The sequence below is a fragment of the Opisthocomus hoazin genome, chromosome 4, assembly GCF_030867145.1.
Source record: "Opisthocomus hoazin isolate bOpiHoa1 chromosome 4, bOpiHoa1.hap1, whole genome shotgun sequence".
NCBI lineage: Eukaryota > Metazoa > Chordata > Aves > Opisthocomiformes > Opisthocomidae > Opisthocomus > Opisthocomus hoazin.
This window is the reverse complement of record NC_134417.1, coordinates 89,233,152-89,250,229: the sequence shown is the minus strand read 5'-3', so window position 1 is coordinate 89,250,229 and position 17,078 is coordinate 89,233,152. Positions and strand designations below refer to the sequence as shown.

The 17,078-nt window shown below is 41.1% G+C and overlaps 1 protein-coding gene across 1 annotated transcript in view; it reads left to right on the top strand.

Annotated features, from left to right (window-relative positions):
• The first annotated feature begins 876 nt into the window (after window positions 1-876).
• DLEC1 (DLEC1 cilia and flagella associated protein) overlaps window positions 877-17,078 on the top strand; it is a 43,110-nt gene continuing 26,908 nt past the window's right edge. Inside the window, exons 1-16 of the mRNA XM_009943108.2 lie at window positions 877-954; window positions 1,082-1,222; window positions 2,833-2,989; window positions 3,523-3,633; window positions 5,951-6,144; window positions 6,404-6,624; window positions 6,865-6,946; window positions 7,335-7,422; window positions 8,243-8,416; window positions 9,208-9,344; window positions 10,427-10,519; window positions 11,703-11,793; window positions 12,725-12,887; window positions 14,657-14,849; window positions 16,206-16,264; window positions 16,811-16,985. Of these exons, the coding sequence (XP_009941410.2) occupies window positions 922-954; window positions 1,082-1,222; window positions 2,833-2,989; window positions 3,523-3,633; window positions 5,951-6,144; window positions 6,404-6,624; window positions 6,865-6,946; window positions 7,335-7,422; window positions 8,243-8,416; window positions 9,208-9,344; window positions 10,427-10,519; window positions 11,703-11,793; window positions 12,725-12,887; window positions 14,657-14,849; window positions 16,206-16,264; window positions 16,811-16,985 (2,112 nt within the window). The 5' untranslated portion in view covers window positions 877-921. The remainder of the gene's footprint in view (window positions 955-1,081; window positions 1,223-2,832; window positions 2,990-3,522; window positions 3,634-5,950; window positions 6,145-6,403; window positions 6,625-6,864; window positions 6,947-7,334; window positions 7,423-8,242; window positions 8,417-9,207; window positions 9,345-10,426; window positions 10,520-11,702; window positions 11,794-12,724; window positions 12,888-14,656; window positions 14,850-16,205; window positions 16,265-16,810; window positions 16,986-17,078) is intronic.

The window sequence follows — 17,078 nt, the reverse complement described above, 5'->3', positions numbered from 1 at the left end:
TTATAACTATTTTTGCGATGGTTATTTTCCGTGAAGTACCATGCCAGCGCTGTAACGTTGCCCACCTCCACTTCCAGCCCCTTCAATTCCCCTTCGCAGTGACCCCGATGGAGCCCAGCACTCCCGACAGCGATGGAGAAGCCCTGGGGCCCGCAGTCAGGCTCCTTCACGCTGAGCACGATGCAATGGGCAGGACAAAAAAGAAAAAAAAAAGAAAAGAAAAAAAAGGAGGCAGACAAGCAGAAAATGCTACGCCAGGCCGGTTGCTAAGGAAAACATGGCCCCGCTGCAGCAGGAGCAGGCGGCTGTTGTTAGCAACCGGCGTACACAGCCGGGGGGCTGGGGCAGGCGGAGGGGGAAGATGGATGGTTTCTCGGGCTGCTGATGAACTACCCCGTCCTCCAGCCCTCTGCCCTCGCCTCTACGGGCGGGCGGCGTGTGGCAGCCGGGGCAGAGGGGGAGGATTTGTCCCCTTCCCTCGGCTGCCATGCCCACGGCCTGCACCGGAGCCTGACGCCGGCCTCCTGGAATGCCTAAATCCCCTCAGAAGTTTCAAGCCAACATTTAATTTCGTTTCTTAGCCATTCATACAGCTCCCCTGCTTTAAAAGGGCACAAAAAGCTACTTATTTCGACAGGGCAGAAAGCGGGTAGGAGCCTCACGGAGACACGGAGTGCCGCCCTCAGTGCTCCAAGGGCGCCCGCACCATGGCGCGGCGGCGGGAAAGCGATGAGGGCTGCCGTGAGGGAGCCCGCGAAGGGGAGCAGCGGGACTACCGCCATCACCCGCCTCCGCGGCGGCGGCGGACGGAGCTCAGCCCCGGGCGCCTCCGCTCCGCCCCCGGGGCCCGCTGGCCCGGCCCTTCCCGCCCACACGGTCGCTGGGCAACGGCGGCGGGCGGCTGAGGGGAGCGGGGCCGCCATGGTGGAGCGCAGCCCGCTCCCCGGCACCCAGGTAACGCGGCGGGGCTGGGCCGTCCGGGCACCCTCTCACTCGGAGAGCCGTGACGGCCGCCATCGAGGGATCTCTCCCCATCCTATCCCAGGCCTGAAGCGCTAACATCCCCATGCTCTTTCCTCAGGACATCTCCCACTTGCTGGCTGGCACCTTTGAGGACCTCTACACCAGAGATGTTATCGGGGTGGACATGGAGACAAACTGGATCAAGTCCCGAGGAGGAGACGATGTTTATCATGAGAGTTTTACGGAGGAGCTGCAGAAGGTACAAGTCCAGACCGAGTCAGAATTTGGAGCTCTGCACAGCATTCATTGCTGCTTCGTAATTTATAGGTCTTCTGTAAAATGAAAGGCGTGGGGGATCCTAGAACTGACATTTGAGTGAAAATTTACTTGGGCACAGTTTACCACAGAACCTTTCATATATGTTAATTTTCACCACGTGCTCCTTCATGATGTTCTCAGCTCTGGATGGCTTTCCAGACACAGTAAAACCAGTAGCCCGTTAAATATCTGTTCTGCTGGCAGACAACTTCTCCCTCTAACTGCCAGTCCGTGTACTAGACTTCGTATCTTGCAATAAAGTATTCTCATGCTGCATTTTGAAACCAGATGCCACAAATATTACTTACATGCGCTTACCTTAGTGGTGCACTATGACAGGTAATCCGTGAGCATTTGCAATGCTATGTGGGAATCTTGGATGAAATCGACAGTAGAAATGCAAAATACTTGTAATCATTATTGCTCTGATGGCTATTGTCAGTGTATAAAAGTAAAGGCTGTTGCTGGATGATTTGAGCAACATTTTATGTCATCATACCCTCTCAAAGGTTATCAGACCCAAAACATTTGAAGTTTTGTGTTTCTTCTGAGCCATGAATATATCGACGGAGACAGTATGTTCTGAGTAATAAATGTGAATACTTACAAAATGGACTGCTTGGGTAAGATTCATTTCAACTGGCAGTAGAGGTCTGTAACATGTATGTTACAGCTGAACTACTCACTCAAGGCTCTCTAAATCATCAGGAAAAAACAGAAAAAAACTAACCCACACACTTCTAGGGCACAATCCATCTGATGCATTTTAGGCATTGACTTTGGCGCAGAGTGGAATTGGATCCTGGATTCTAGTGACAGTGGAGGGATCCCAGATTGAGCAGGACAGGAGGAAGCGTCTCCTTTTAGCTGAGATGCATCCTATCCTTTCTATTTAAAAATTTAAATTGAAATATTTAATTCTATTAAATGAGGTTAAACCTTGTTACAGAAAAGTTCTACAGTAGGCTCAGTTAGGGTACAAATGCTCTTGAGACCAAAGTCTATCACTTTCCTTTGGTGTTGGTCTTGTATGTCTCTGTGCCTCTGCTGTATTCTCTTTAACTTAGATTCCTGCCTGTTTGAGGCAGGATTTTTCTTTTCGAGTTGTGCTTGTAAAGCACTTACCACACTGGGCAGAGTGATCCAAAATATATCAGGAGGAGTGAAGTATCACTCACAACTGGGATATTTTGGAGTTTTAGAAATCTTCCTGGTAACTAGGAGGGAACATTCACTTTATATTTATTCCTACACTTACAGACAAAATACAGTGCAGTAGCTACTGTCCACAGAAGGTTTCAGACATTTTTCTTGTCCTGAGAGGGTCTCCTTGTCTTTCACACATTTTTCTTGGGTGATGCTTCTTACCCTGCATAAGTGATAGGAATGACAGTGTTTTAGCAGGCCACTTGAAGCTTATAAAGTAATGATGTTTTACCAGGCTATCTCAATTTACCCTTAAGGAAAACACTTGTTTTCAAGTAGATCTTTGATAATTTGTGACATCTCAAATTACACTCATTTCTCTACATTCACCCATGCCCGTGGCAGCTTCTTGCAGAGTATAAGCACCGACTGACAGAAGCTGACGTAGTAGAAGAGAACATCATTCAGGCCCAGGATCGAGCAAAAGCTGAAGAAGAAAGGGCCCTAAATGAGCTGAAGGCAGATGTAGGGGAAGATTTCCACAAACTGGAGTTGCCACCAGGTGAGGATTCTGGAAGTACTGTTTCTCCCCAGTGTGTGCTTGTGTTACCTGGAAACCAGTGCAACATTTGTCTGAATCACTGGTAGGACTGACACTAGGGTCAGTGAGCATTTAGTTTGGCTTCACATCAACACAGCAACTTTGAAGGATTTTGCGCAGAGATTCAAGTAGAGTAACATCTGTTTAACACTAAGAAACTAAACAATCTGGTCATTTTCAAGGTATTAAATTTGCAATTAATGGCTTACCACCTAATTTTATTACAAGCATACACACCTTGATACGGCAGCAACAACCAGATTCATTGTTTCTCCAATGACTGCATAGCTGGGTTTGAACTGAATTTGGAGTTGTGGAAATGAATGTTCAAGTCTTGGTATTAGAATACCAGACTGTTTCTCTATCCAAAAGTGTTACCAGACAGTGATGAGTTATAAAGACAACATTACTTTGGGCAGATCGAGTTAGTGTATAATAAGGGGCGAAGCTTTTGCATTTTTCTTTATTAGTTTTTTAATGTTTTACTGTTGCAGTGGCATCCTCTTTTAGGTGGATTGTGGATAATGAACTTCTCAGAAAAAATCATTTAACCTGCCCTGACGATTACATCACTGATAAATTACCTGTTACTAGAGCACCAAAAGGTAACTTTTAAAGCAGAGAATAATTTAGACTTTTTAGAACACTCTAAGAATTGAAGCATTAGAGGATGTAGCAGATCTGAATATATTTTTATAGTTTTCTGTCAAAGCAGAAGGAACTCTAGTATTACAGGCATAAAATTCCACTAAAGGGACATTGTCAAAATAAAATTGATAAATTAAAAATTCTCTTTCTCTAGAATTAATGTGTTATTGAATTTAAATGTGCTTAAATACAAAATTTAATGGTGGTTGCACATTAGGTTACCGTTCATTCCATCTGACAAAAATTATATTAATTGTGACTGTTCTGCCTCTATTCAATTTCATTAGCACAAAGCTGCAACTATGTCAGTTTAATCTGCAAATTTCAGTAAGAAAAATCTTTTGGGCAATGTAAAGACTTCTTTACTTCTTTTACTCATGTGTGAGTCAAGGTGGAAAGTTTTAGTGTCATTAAAAGGAAATTTTTCAGTCAAGTCAAAACAAACATTTCAGAGTAATCAACTTAGTCACAAATTCCAAGATTTGGGGGGGTGGTTTCCCTTGTAATTCCAAACAAAGCCAAAAATCTAACATCTCAGTTTCCTCTGAGGTGGCAATTTTGTTTTCTAACTATAGGAACATGGGACTAGCTGGTACATCCTGTTTATGACAGTTTTCTGACTGTCATAAGTCCATCATGTAGATCTTTTTGTAAACTGAACAGGACAATCTAAGTCCTACTCATTTGTAAGATTAACATAGCTTTCTGAGAGTGATATGACTTTCTTTGTATATTGCTTGTTTAGCTAGTATTTCTAAAAGCTTTCTTATTAAAGCACTAAGCTTCATTTTTGCAAAATAAATGTTCTAGTTTAGCCTCAGTTGGCAACAAAGAACCACGCAGTTGCTCTCTCACTGCTTCCCCCCCCGATGGGATGGGGAGGAGAATCATAAGGAAAAGGCAAAACTCATGGGTTGTGATAAAAACAGTTTAACAGAAAGTCAAAGGGAGAAGAAAATAACAACAATAATACTGATAAAATGAATGTACAGCATGCAATGTTCTCACCACCCAATGCTCAGCTTGCTCCTGAGTAGCAGATCCCCTTCCTTCAGCCAGCTCCCGACTTAAATACTGAGCATGACATCCCATGGTATAGAATATCCCATTTGATTGGCTGGTTTGGGTCAGCCCAACCAGCTGCTTGTGAAAATTAACCCCATCCTGGCTGAAGCCAGGACATTATCCACCCTTATTCTATACTATCTACATCATGCCCAAGGTCCACACATTCCAATTTACTACTATCACTTTTCCTGTTAATACACACACACAGACACACACACACACACACACACACACACACACACAGAGATATCATTCCCTTACTCTATGGACCATCCCTCTAAAATGTCCATTGAGTTCATTTAGTGCACGATGTTGGGCTCCATCTGTTACAGCAGGCTTTTAGGGCAGGAGAGGTGACTTGTGATGTTGGATGGTCTCGTGCTGCATCTGGAGCTCGCAGCTGGTTTTATCAAAGTTCGTCCTTTATTAATCTGGATGATTCTTACTGTAATACCATTGATATGACATATAGCAACTATAGTACTGATCACATACCGTGGCGTGGTTATTTAGCAATTAACATAACATGATTTAATTTATTTGCTGTTCTCACCCAAAAATCAAATCCCCATGAGGTACACATTGGACTTCCCCATCCTTCTGCGTTACCCACCAAGTGCACCCAGCTCTCTGAGCAAAAGCAATCCCACGGACAAATGTCAATATATGCATAATATATGGATAAATGCAAATTAATTTCTAGAGGATTTGAAATGTATTTTTACCATCAATGGGACTAAAATAAATTAATACAGAATCGCAGAATGGCAGGGGTTGGAAGGGACTTCTGTGGATCATCTAGTCCAACACCCCTGCTGAAGCAGGGCCACCCAGAGCAGGCTGCACAGGACCTTGTCCAGGCGGGTCTTGGATATCTCCAGAGAGGGAGAATCCACAGCCCCTCTGGGCAACCAGGGCTCCATCACCCTCAGAGTGAAGAAGTTCTTCCTCATGTTCAGCTGGAACTTCCTGTGCCTCAGTTTGTGCCCATTGCCCCTTGTCCTGTCACTGGGCACCACTGAAAAGAGTCTGGCCCCATCCTCCTGACACCCGCCCTTGAGATATTTATAGGCATTTATTAGGTCCCCTCTCAGCCTTCTCTTCTTCAGGCTAATCAAGCCCAGCTCCCTCACCACCTGTGCTTAGAATAAATGCTTATAATTCATGTTTTTCTCTTATAGAATGACATTTTTCTTTGAATCGCAGGAAAATCAGGACCTGGCTACCTCAAAGAGACATTTAGTTTTAAACAGCATGTTTCATCAGGCTCACGAGACCAGACGCTTGCAGAGATCTCACACCTACAGAAAATATCTGGTAGTCTGCCAAACGTGTCTTTAAGCACCTTAACTCTGCCTTCAACTCCAGACGCTAGCCACCAGACTAAAAAGATGAGTAAGGTACCTTGTACAGATGTATTTGTTTTAGTCTGTCAGAACTGTAAGGCTTATTGCATAGATATTGCATATATTGCATATATCAGTGCACTGTTGGCTGCAGTACTTGTTTTATCTGATCTGTTAAGAAAAGAGAAATACAATATTTCTATATGAATTTTCAGTGCTGTATAGCTTCCAGTAGACATGTACAGATATCTTTTTCATCATCCTCAAAATTGCCATGTTTAATTTTGCACCATCGTCTCTCTGTTTTTCAAAGAAAAATAATGCCTCACAGAAGCTAGCCTGGGAAGAGAGTAAGTGCAAAGCAAAGGGAGAAAGAGAGTGTGCTTACCTTGCCAAGCTTGAGAAAAGACAGAATTACTTGAAGAACCCCCGCTTTTTCCCACCAAATACTCTTCAGGGAGGCAAATCTCTTGTTATTTCTCAAGAAAAGGTGGAACAAACCATAGCCAGAAGAAAAGCAGAAGATAATAAAGGGTAAGCAATTTATACAGTTTCTTGATTCTGGGCTGGAGCACAGAGAGAGCTCCACTACAGAGTTACTGTGGATTTGCACGTAGATATTTTGAGCTAAATGTCTGTGTGGTCTCTTGGGAAGGAAGGTATGTCTCTATGAAATTTTGTTTTTACTAAAGGATATATGTTGCAACTTCTCATTTTATCAGTATTTAAAGAACTAGGCAGTAAGATAATGTCTCCATTTTTTTCATCTTTCAGCAATAACTCATTTGTTCCTGTGTTTCTTGCCAATCCACCTACTGTTTTGTTTTCTGAATATGAAGTTGGCCAGGTTTATGAGGTGAGAACTTGCTTCTTTGGAGAGAGTTAATTCTACCCCTGAAAAGCATTATGTCCTGCCACAATCTACGTATTTCACCCGATATTTTGGCTTTCTACAGTTTAACAAAAGTCTGAATTTCTTCTTTGTCATGATCTAATGAGTATTTAATAATAATGTTGTTTCACACATACCACTGACACACTAGCCAGTGAAAACTAAAAGGGACCTCTTTCAATCTGTTCTTGGTTTTGGTAGTATCTGATTCAGCCTTTATTGAATAAACTGATATTTTTAGGCTGGCTATGATGATAAATTAGCTAGTACTAGCAGAGCACTAGCAAATTGCAAACATTATAAAGAGTGATGATAAATACAATTGAGTTTTGTATATTCTTTTTAAATTAAGATGACTATAGAGCTGCAGAACATCACTTCAACATGTCATCATGTAAGAGTTATCCCCCCCTCTACTTCAGCATTTGCCATTGGGCCAGGTAAGGGTTCTTTTTGCTGCCTTTAAGATGTCAACACATAAGAGATCTAATTAGATCATCTGCTTGAACAAAGATTTTTCAGAGACATGCTGTTTGATTCTGCTATCCATAGTGCTCAGTTCTTTAGAAAATGAAGGTTGACTTATGTCTCTAGGACCATTCACATGCAACTCGTAAGCAGATTCAAATAGTCTAACGAGGAATTCAAGATGACTAACTAACATTAAAGTGTTCGAAGTGAGATTGAAATGTATCCATGGAAAACCTAGATTGAGTCTTGTCCAAAATTCAAGGAACAGACGTAATTTCCACTGAAATCAGTAGGGGGAGAGGGCAAGAAATTACACACTTCAGCTGCAGCAAGGAAGATGAAGTTAGAGGAAAGTTAAGAAAAACGTCTTTCCTAGTAGGGTAGCCAGGCACTGGGACAGATAGCCTAGGGAGACTGTGGTATCTCAGTCACAACTTCGGAGGAGTATTTAGAAGAAGTTAGATGCCCCCATGTAAACCTTGTTGTCTTGTGGTAGAGGAAAACTGGGTAACCTCTCTACCTTTCTCCTCACTCTGTTTTCTGTAGTTATGAGAAGCATATTTCAGACAAAAAAATCTTGGAGTTCAGTGGAAGGTATGCACGTACACAGATTACACTGGCAGGTCCTTTGTGGTCATTTGTTTTTATCAACTTGACTTAGTCAATAAATGGGAAGAGTTTACAGGCACCTTTCCAGAGGGAGATGTGATCATAAATACATATGCCAACTTTGTGAGGTTTTAATTTTTTTTTAATTGCCTGCTGGTTGTTTTTTTTTTTTTTCCCAAGGAAAATTTCCAGGAACGGGAGGACTGGTTGCTCCTGGGATGACATGTCAGTATACAGTCCAATTTATTCCTGAACATCTAGGAGATTATGAAGATTGTGTATTAGTGGAGACACAAGTATCAGAACCTCTTCTGATTCCAATCCAAGCTAAAAGACCACCTCCAGCGTTAACATGTCAGTAACGTCCAATTCTTAAGTTTCTCTGAAGTTAAATGGACTTGGGTTTTTTTCCTTTGACTGTCTCAAATTTTATGTCACAAAACAAATGTGGACAAACTTGGCATTGCATTTTCTGCAGTTTGATATCTATCTCACAATTTTCACTCATAATAGATTTATTGGTTACTAAAATGTAGTCCTGTCAATTTTTTTTCCAATTATTTGTTCTTGCCACATCAAGCAAATTTTTTTTCACTATGTTAGAGGAGTGAGCAGAAACTCCTTTTCTAGGCTTATGTCTTGTCAATTCCTGAACTCCTAACTGTAATTACTAATCCTAAATAGTAAGGAATCATGATTTATGTATAAATATTTTATGCTAATAATTAATATTCATGTATGTCACATTAATTATATATGGATATGACATATCTGCAGGATTCACCTCTCAGATATCTAGCCTCAGCTGTAACAACCGGGATTACTTTTGCAGAAACTTGGTTTGATTTTTTGTAAATTCACCTTTCTTGTTATACTGAGCTTTTTTAAAAGTCGTCTTACTTTTTGTCATCATTCACTGGAGTCTTGAAGTAGGAAGCACCATGAAAATGTAAGATGAATGTAGAAATATGCACCTCATATTGTTTACCTTCCAAAATAAAATAATTTAGGGGTTTTTAGGATTGCAGCACCTAGCATATTCATATGCAGTAATGTTGTCTTTAATGAGTTATTTAAGAACTGGCTTTGCCAGCTGCTAGCCTTAACTGTCTACGTAGTCTGATTTTCTGTGTTATTCATTGCAGTGCCTCACATTATAGACTGTGGTTCCTGCCTCGTTGGAGGAATAAAAGTAACAAAGATTTTGTGCAGAAATGAGGGATTTAGCACTGAGAAGTTCTATATAATGCCAAAGAAAGACTGGACACCTCCTGATTTCAGGGTGAGTGATTAGAAGGGAAATACTGGAGATGGTATGGTATAGATGCCCTGACGTGAATGGTATGGTATGGTATGGTATGGTATGGTATGGTATGGTATGGTATGGTATGGTATGGTATGGTATGGTATGGTATGGCATGGTATAGATGCCCTGACTAGATGACCCACAGAGGTCCCTTCCAACCCCTAACATTCTGTGATTCTGTGAAGGCCTTTAATCTAGTCATGGTATATTGGCACAGACATCATAAGGCCTTGCTGGGGACATTTGTATTGTCCCATTCCCTCAGGGATTCATATTTATCCTCGAGACCAGTCTCCCTGGATGTCCGTACCCCCTGCTTGTGCTCTGGCTTGTCTCTGGAAGGAGTTGTCTTGCTCAGTGGTGAGGTGAACTCAGGCATAGATCAGAGAAAGGACAACTGGCTTGAACTTTCATCTTAGCCCTAAAGCAAATAGAAATGCAATCAGTTCTAACCGTACTTGAGCTAATTTCCCGCCCCTCCCCACCAAAGATACCACGTGCTGACCTTGCTGCACCTGTCAACCCTAGCAGTCCACTCCAGTGCTGCTCTGTCCTTAGCTTTCCATCACAAAACAGGGTCTAATTGATACGGACAAAGACAACAAGATGTGAGTGTTAGATTGGCTTTTTATGTGCTGGAGAAAAGGCTAATGGGATAGCTGATGTTCCAGGTTGTGTCTCCTGAAACGCTTTACAAATCCAACACAAAGTGAGTCGTAAGCATGGAGAAACAGGCAGAGGTCCCGTGCTTAGGCATAGTTGTTCTTCTGTGAGTATAAATATCAGGGCTCCTGACACTATCATTTGTCTTTGGAGACAGCACCTTCCCTCCTGCTTTCACCAAGGTAATTATAAAGCATGGAGAATTTCTTCTAATTAAGCCATATAAATAAGCCACATACTTTTGACATGTGTGAAAAAAATTGCGGTAGGGGATAGAACACTGATGTTGTAGTATACTGCCGGTTTTAGGTAATGCTGTATTTTAAAAACAACAACCTGATAAATTTAATTTGTTAATCTTTCTTTTTTTTCTTCTGTTTTTTTTAACACCTTAGGCTGTTGCCACTGTTGGCTTTGTCATACAAGACCCTTTTGGGATCCGTCCTGCTGTTTTTGAGCTAGCTCCAGGACAGAGTACAACAGTAGAGGTTAGTACCAACCGCTATAGAAAGTATTTGTGTTTTACAAAATACATTAGCAAAGAAGACCATTTTAGAAGATCTTAGCTGGACCTTGTGAATCTGGGTTAGTGTGAGCAAAAAATGCTCAAATCCTTTGGTACAATAATACTGGAAGAATTGCAATTGTGAGTGTTACTGGAGAGTCTTTCATTGCAACTTCCAAGTGTTGCTTACACCACTCAGAAACCAGTCAGATTTTCCTCATGCAAAGGAACCTGTTAGAGAAAACAGGATTCGGAGAACACAGGAGTGCTTACTTTACTCTAGCTGAGGCATCAAGCCCAAGAGACTTTTCCTTTCTGAGCTTCCTTGGAAAAAAAAGGGAAAAAAATTATTTCATTGTAGAGCAGTAGGTACAAATCTTTCACTTACTCTGTGCTCTTTCCTGAAAAAGATCCTTCAATAGGTGTGCATTACTGGTTGCCACCACTGCTTTCTCTGATGTGGGCCACATTTTATTATAGCGTCACTATGGAGAGAGGAAGAGTGATATGGGGAGTATGGCTAGCCTCCAGCCCTTCCTTTCTCCCGTGCCTCCTCGCTGTTGATAAGAGGAATGGGTCAGACAGGTGTGGATCAAGGAGAAACGTTTCTCCTCCTTTCTGTCTCCCTGGGTGCATTGCTTCAGCAGGTGCAGGCACATGTGGGAGAGGAAGAGGAGATGGATTTAGCATGGGTTGGGTTTGCAGGCAGTGATTGGTAAGAGGTAGAATAACCATGGTGCGCATTACAGAGCCAAAGGTTTTGGCCCCTGAACCATTTTTGCTGAGGTGGAGCTCAGGGAAGGCACGCAGCAGCTGCCCTGGTCACACTGCTGTCGCTTGGCAGGCAGCGCTGGTGTTGCGCAGTAAGTGACTGAGGGCAGATTGGATGCAATCCGTACAACTAACCCAGCAGGCTGCCCGCATCTCCAGCGACTGCAGAGGCAGCTTCTGGTGACCATCCAGATACACACATGTGAGTTTAGTGACCCAGAGAGCACCTATTACCTTCCCTTACCACAGACCAGAAACACTGTCTGTTTCTTGCAAATGTAAGATTTAATTACTGATCACTAGAACTGTCCTTTAGTGAACATTTACAAATGTAGTTTATTGCTTCCTGGAGAGAAATCCATTACAGACGTTGCTGTCTCACTTCTCTCTTTCAGGTAGTGTTTTTCCCTTCTTCTCCAGATGTCTCACAGCAAACATACACCACTGTTTGTGACAATTGCCAAGTCAATGATGTTACAGTCACAGGTTTGTTTCTAACACCTTTCAGAGATCGTGTTTCTAACACTGCAGATATTCAAATAATGTGAGTGGTGGTTGATGGCTTGAAGTGATGGTAAGATTTTATGTCATTGGATTAAGCAAATACTTTGTCCCCTGATAGTGTTAAATGCTAAGCATTTTTATCATTATTTTTACTGCTCCATCCCAGAGCAGGAGATACATGGGACTCAAAAAGCGCTGAGCTCTTAACCCACTGTAGCCAGCAATCCAGTGTCACCAAGTAGCAGTGAAGAAGACCTGTAGTCAGGTGCAATTCATTTCTTCAGTTTTTGTATCAATGAGATAGCATGACAAACTATAAAATATCAGCTTTAACAGGGCAGAAATACATTTGGGTGTGAAGCAAATTTGGGGCACATCTCAGATCAGGGTATTCAGGAGAGAGAGGCAGTCTTTGGGACAGCTAATGAAATCAGCTGAAATTCTTGTAAATGTTAGTTCTTGTGCTGTAATGTAATTATGAGTGCTATAACGTTAGGCTTGATTTGTAGTCTGTTTAATCACTTTATTACAGGTATTTCCTTTGGAAATTTTTTAAGAGTGCATTTGCTGCTCATTTTTATTGTAATATACTGTTCAAAACATCTGGGAGCCACATTATCAACCATTGCAAACATTCTGCTCACTTCAGTGAAACAATGCTGATGTAAGTGAGCTGAGGTTGCGGCCCTGAAATCCAAATCTGTTAAATTCATGAAGAGGAGGTCTCTACTGATATATGTTGATGAACAAAGAACATCAGGAAAATATTGTACAATTGACACATTGGAGTTCTGAAACTTGAGGAAACCTAGATATAAACAATAATGACCATTGCTGGCATTTGTTGCTAAGGAGTAATATGAACAATGTTAACAGCCAGATGGTAACAGTAATACCTCCTTATTTCTTCAAGGGGTTGGACAGCTGATAGCTCTGGAGCTTTTGTTCGTCACGGGTGGAGAATGCAAACCTGAACTCGGTGAAGTTACTGATGTCACAGCACAGCATCTCATACGATTTGACCCCCAAAACCCACACACCACCGAGGAGAAGCACCTGGTTATAAGAAACTCTACGTACGTAGCTCTTGTTAATGGAGTAATGCTCTGCAGTCTGAACATACTGCTAGGGATCTCATTTGTGATACCATCCTCTCCCAAGCTAGAGAAACCTTCATGCACTTGATAAACTTAGTGCAGAAGCCTTGTGTCTTTTTGTCCATTGTTTAGTGAATAAGGTTCAAGGTTATGCTTGTAAGAGCAGGAATATTATAGATGAATCAAACATTATAGCAACTGTTAGCCATACCATTTGGTTCATACACTGCCAAGGTCAATTATGTTTGCCTTGGTATAGATAAATCTACAACTGCAAAAGATTCGTAAATATGGATGCTTGCAGGAAATATTTAAAAGGGTTGTCCAGTTGGGGTTTATCTAAGTTTACCTACCTACAATGTATGCTTGTGCAGCTGAGCTAAGCACCCTATACTCTTTTCATAGTGCAGGGAAATCAATGCTTTTAAGGATGCAGTTCTGACTGTGGACATCTCCCACAGAACAAGACAGAATGCATCCTGGAATCCACTGGATCTCCGCTGATTAAAACGGGAGCCCACTGTAACTAGCTCATATTAAAACTTTCCAATGATTCCTACTATTGAGTCCTAATAGATTCAAATATAAACTCTATTTGAAGTCAAGGAATATGCCCTTATGTGCAATTTCATTGTACTGAACATAGCAGAATCCTGATTTTGATCAAAATGAGTTAGACAATATTAGAAGTACACTAATGCACGTGACTGCCATAGTCAGAGGCTGTGCAGACCATCAAAGCAGTGAGGAGGTCAGTGCTGGTTTTAGATACATTCATGTAAATTGCTACTTACTACAGTGAATTTCTGGAAGTTTGTTTTGTGGCCTAGAAACCACACATGCACAATGGCAGGACAGAATGCTGTTTGGGTATAGAAAGTGTGATTCAGTGGACTGGATACTGTAAAGTGACGAAGGATGTGACTATGCCAATTTCCACATTTTCTCTGTGTTATCGTCGTGACAGCAGTCCCTGCGTGTCTGGTGTCAGCATTTGTGTGAAACAAAGCTGGACAGGCTGAGACTGAACTCCTCAGAAGCAGGAAGGAGAGCACTTTCTACTGCTATAGAAAGTGATACAAGAAATTGTACATGTTCAGTTCTATGTCTTTGATACTCCCTTTCAAATTCCAGTGTCTTTCCTCCCCTTAGTAAGGCAAAGTTTTTGAGGTCAGTATGAGCAAGGTTTTAAAACCCATGAACACATTGCATGGAACACAATTCTGCTGAAGCAACCCAGTTAAGCAACCATTTCTGGATTACAAAGAATGTTACAGAGCCATTGCTATGATCTTAGCTGGAGCCCCTGTGTTTCTTGATATGTTAAAGACCACAGCTTGCACTTGGATTAAATTCAGAATGTTATGTAGATCGTCAGCAGTGATCCAATGCAAACATACTGGTATCAGCAGGAATTGTCCTGTTGATCTCAGATTCTTGAAAGTATTGTAGAGTTTCCTAAAAGTTGCATTTCATGGCAAGTTAAATAAGGCAAGAAAGTGTTAACGTCTTGCACATTTATATAATTTACTGCCATATATTGGCATGTTCTTGTACAATTTATACACTCTGACTCTATGCTGCCTCATCAGCTTTGTAGCTCACAAAGACTAGTAAGCCTAACCTCCGTAATTTTTAAGGAGAGGAATTCCCTATATGGACAAGTAACTGAACGTTTGCAATATTTTACTCAAAATTATCTGATTTTTTTAGTCATAGCTTTTTGTTGTTTATTGATCTCTTTGCAGCCATGTAGAACTTCCTTTCTACTGGAAGATAATGAAGCCTAATCTGAAACCATTAATACCAGAAGAAACTGCAGACTTTACGAAGCTCCAGTACAATCGAGACACTGATTCAGCCTTCTCCCTAAATCCCGAGCAGGGAATTTTACTTCCCCGTGCTGATCATCAGTTTATTCTCACTTACACTCCGCAGGAGGTATGGCTTGTGATTCCTTCGTAACGATAAACTCCAGCTGTGTATTTTTATGCAAGTCGTAAAATCCTTGCTGTGCAGCTTTCTGAATTGAATTTAATTAGCTGGTACTATGCTTGGATAAACAGTATTCAAAATGTAGAAAGTTACTAAAAGAAAACATGTTTTGACTGCAAAATGTGAGAGGGTTTCTGACCTCATGTAATTTTTGATACTGATTGGACACAATTTTACACTGAAACTGCGGACACGTCCTCATAGCTGCAGCTGTGCTGGCTGGTAAAGTTACCACTCTCACATCACCAGCTCCTCCACCATCTCCTGACCCTTCCCATCCACTGAATGAGCTGCTTTGCGGATGTGCCCCGTACCTACTGCAGCCTAACCAAGTTTGGTTAGCAGTGATTATTTAAACTGTTTCCAACTGTAGCTTTTTTGGGCTGAAAGGGGTCCTGTGAACAGCTGTGGGGTAAGTTAAGGGGGTAGTAGTAGCCTTTGGCAGAGAAATGATGGTGTGCAGCTGTGGGTAAAGAGGGGTGCAAAATGTTTGAATGCAGCTGTACCAGTGACTGTTGTCTTAGTTTCTGCTCTGCTGTCTGTGTAAATAAGGAGCATGAGCTCACTGTATTTAAAGGAACTCCATCCAAAGTAAGCCCAAGAGTGGGACTATCCCAAGCTGTGGTGACTGACAGACATAGAAATACCTCAAATAAGTATGGAAGAGAAACTAACTGGGTTCTTAAAATACTTCAATTAGTTAATACAAAAATATATTAATGATGTTTTAAAGATTTTAATTGGTTAACAAAAATATGTTGGATTAACATGTACACTTAAATTAATCTCTCTACAAACAAATGAATCTTTTGCAAAGCCCTTCAAATTAAAGGCCTGCTTCTGTGGTTTTTTTTTTCCCCCATTAGAATATAGAAGGCATCCTCTTCTCCCATGATGGAAAAGCAGTGTTTCTTACTCAAAATCAGATTGATGGTCAATTAAGCTAAATACCCTTGAGTGGTTAGAAGAAACTTTAAATTACTACAGCAGTACTAACCTTAATTTGGGGAGCCTTTGCAGATGCTTGTGTGTAGTATGCAATATACTAGGGAAATAATAACAGGCATGTAAAAAATTAGTAATTTTCTTGGAATCATACACCATGAGATCAGAATCTGGCTTAATATTTTGCAGCCAAACATGTTTTCTTTTAGTAACTCTAAAGTTTGAATATTGTTTATCAGAGCTTAATACTCTGATGATGATCGTTGGTCCTTTAAATGTAAACTACTTTTTCATCTTTTTTTAATCCTCAACATAACTGATTACTTGACCTTTAAATTCTCTCCTTCATGTGTGTAGCTGAAGAACTATCACAGTGTGATTCAGATGGTACTGAGGGACATCCCAGAATCACCTTGGTAAGCTGAGAAACCGTATTTCCCAGTAAGATGTGTAGCCACATTTTAGTTATGCTATTACATTAAGTTACTGGAACTCTTCATCTTTCTGGTGATGATGGACTGACAATTATAAAGGATTTTATCTGCACAACTAATGGTGGTACAAAGAGCATCTCTGTGATCTTCCCTCATGTCTGAACACATGCCTTAGCCCTAGCTAGGGCTGCACTTCTCTTGGAAAAAGATAATACTGTCATTTTGTGAGTTCATTTCCCAGCTTTCTGCTGAGACTTCCAGCAGGTTTTCTTGTTGCTACTGTTTGTCACAGCAGTCTATGACTTACATACTTGTTCATGAACAGACTGGGATGACTAGAGTATATTAATGAACTCCTGTAATTTTTCCAGTTTTTAATTGTCCCCAGCCTGAGCTAACTGCGCCCAGGCAGTCTGTAGCTGAGAAACTTTTGATGATTTTCAGTTTTGATCTGGCAATCAAAAGATGGGATCCAGTTTAAACACCACTTTAAGATGCTTAATAATTCTACCATATTTCCTCCTAAAGTTTAGTAAAAGAGAGGATGCTTCAAAACATTCCAGAATACAAAGCAGAGGATGTAATAGCAATGGAAATAGAAGTTAAAGGATCAACAGAACCATTTCATCTTCTTCTGGAACCATACGCCATTATCATCCCTGGAGAAAACTTCATTGGTGTAAATGTCAAAAAAACATTCAAGGTTTGTTTGCTTTTGACTTCATTGTTATCATGTGCTTTGTGTCACTAGATGTCATAAGTGTTATTAGAAGATATCAGACAATCCATGTTATTT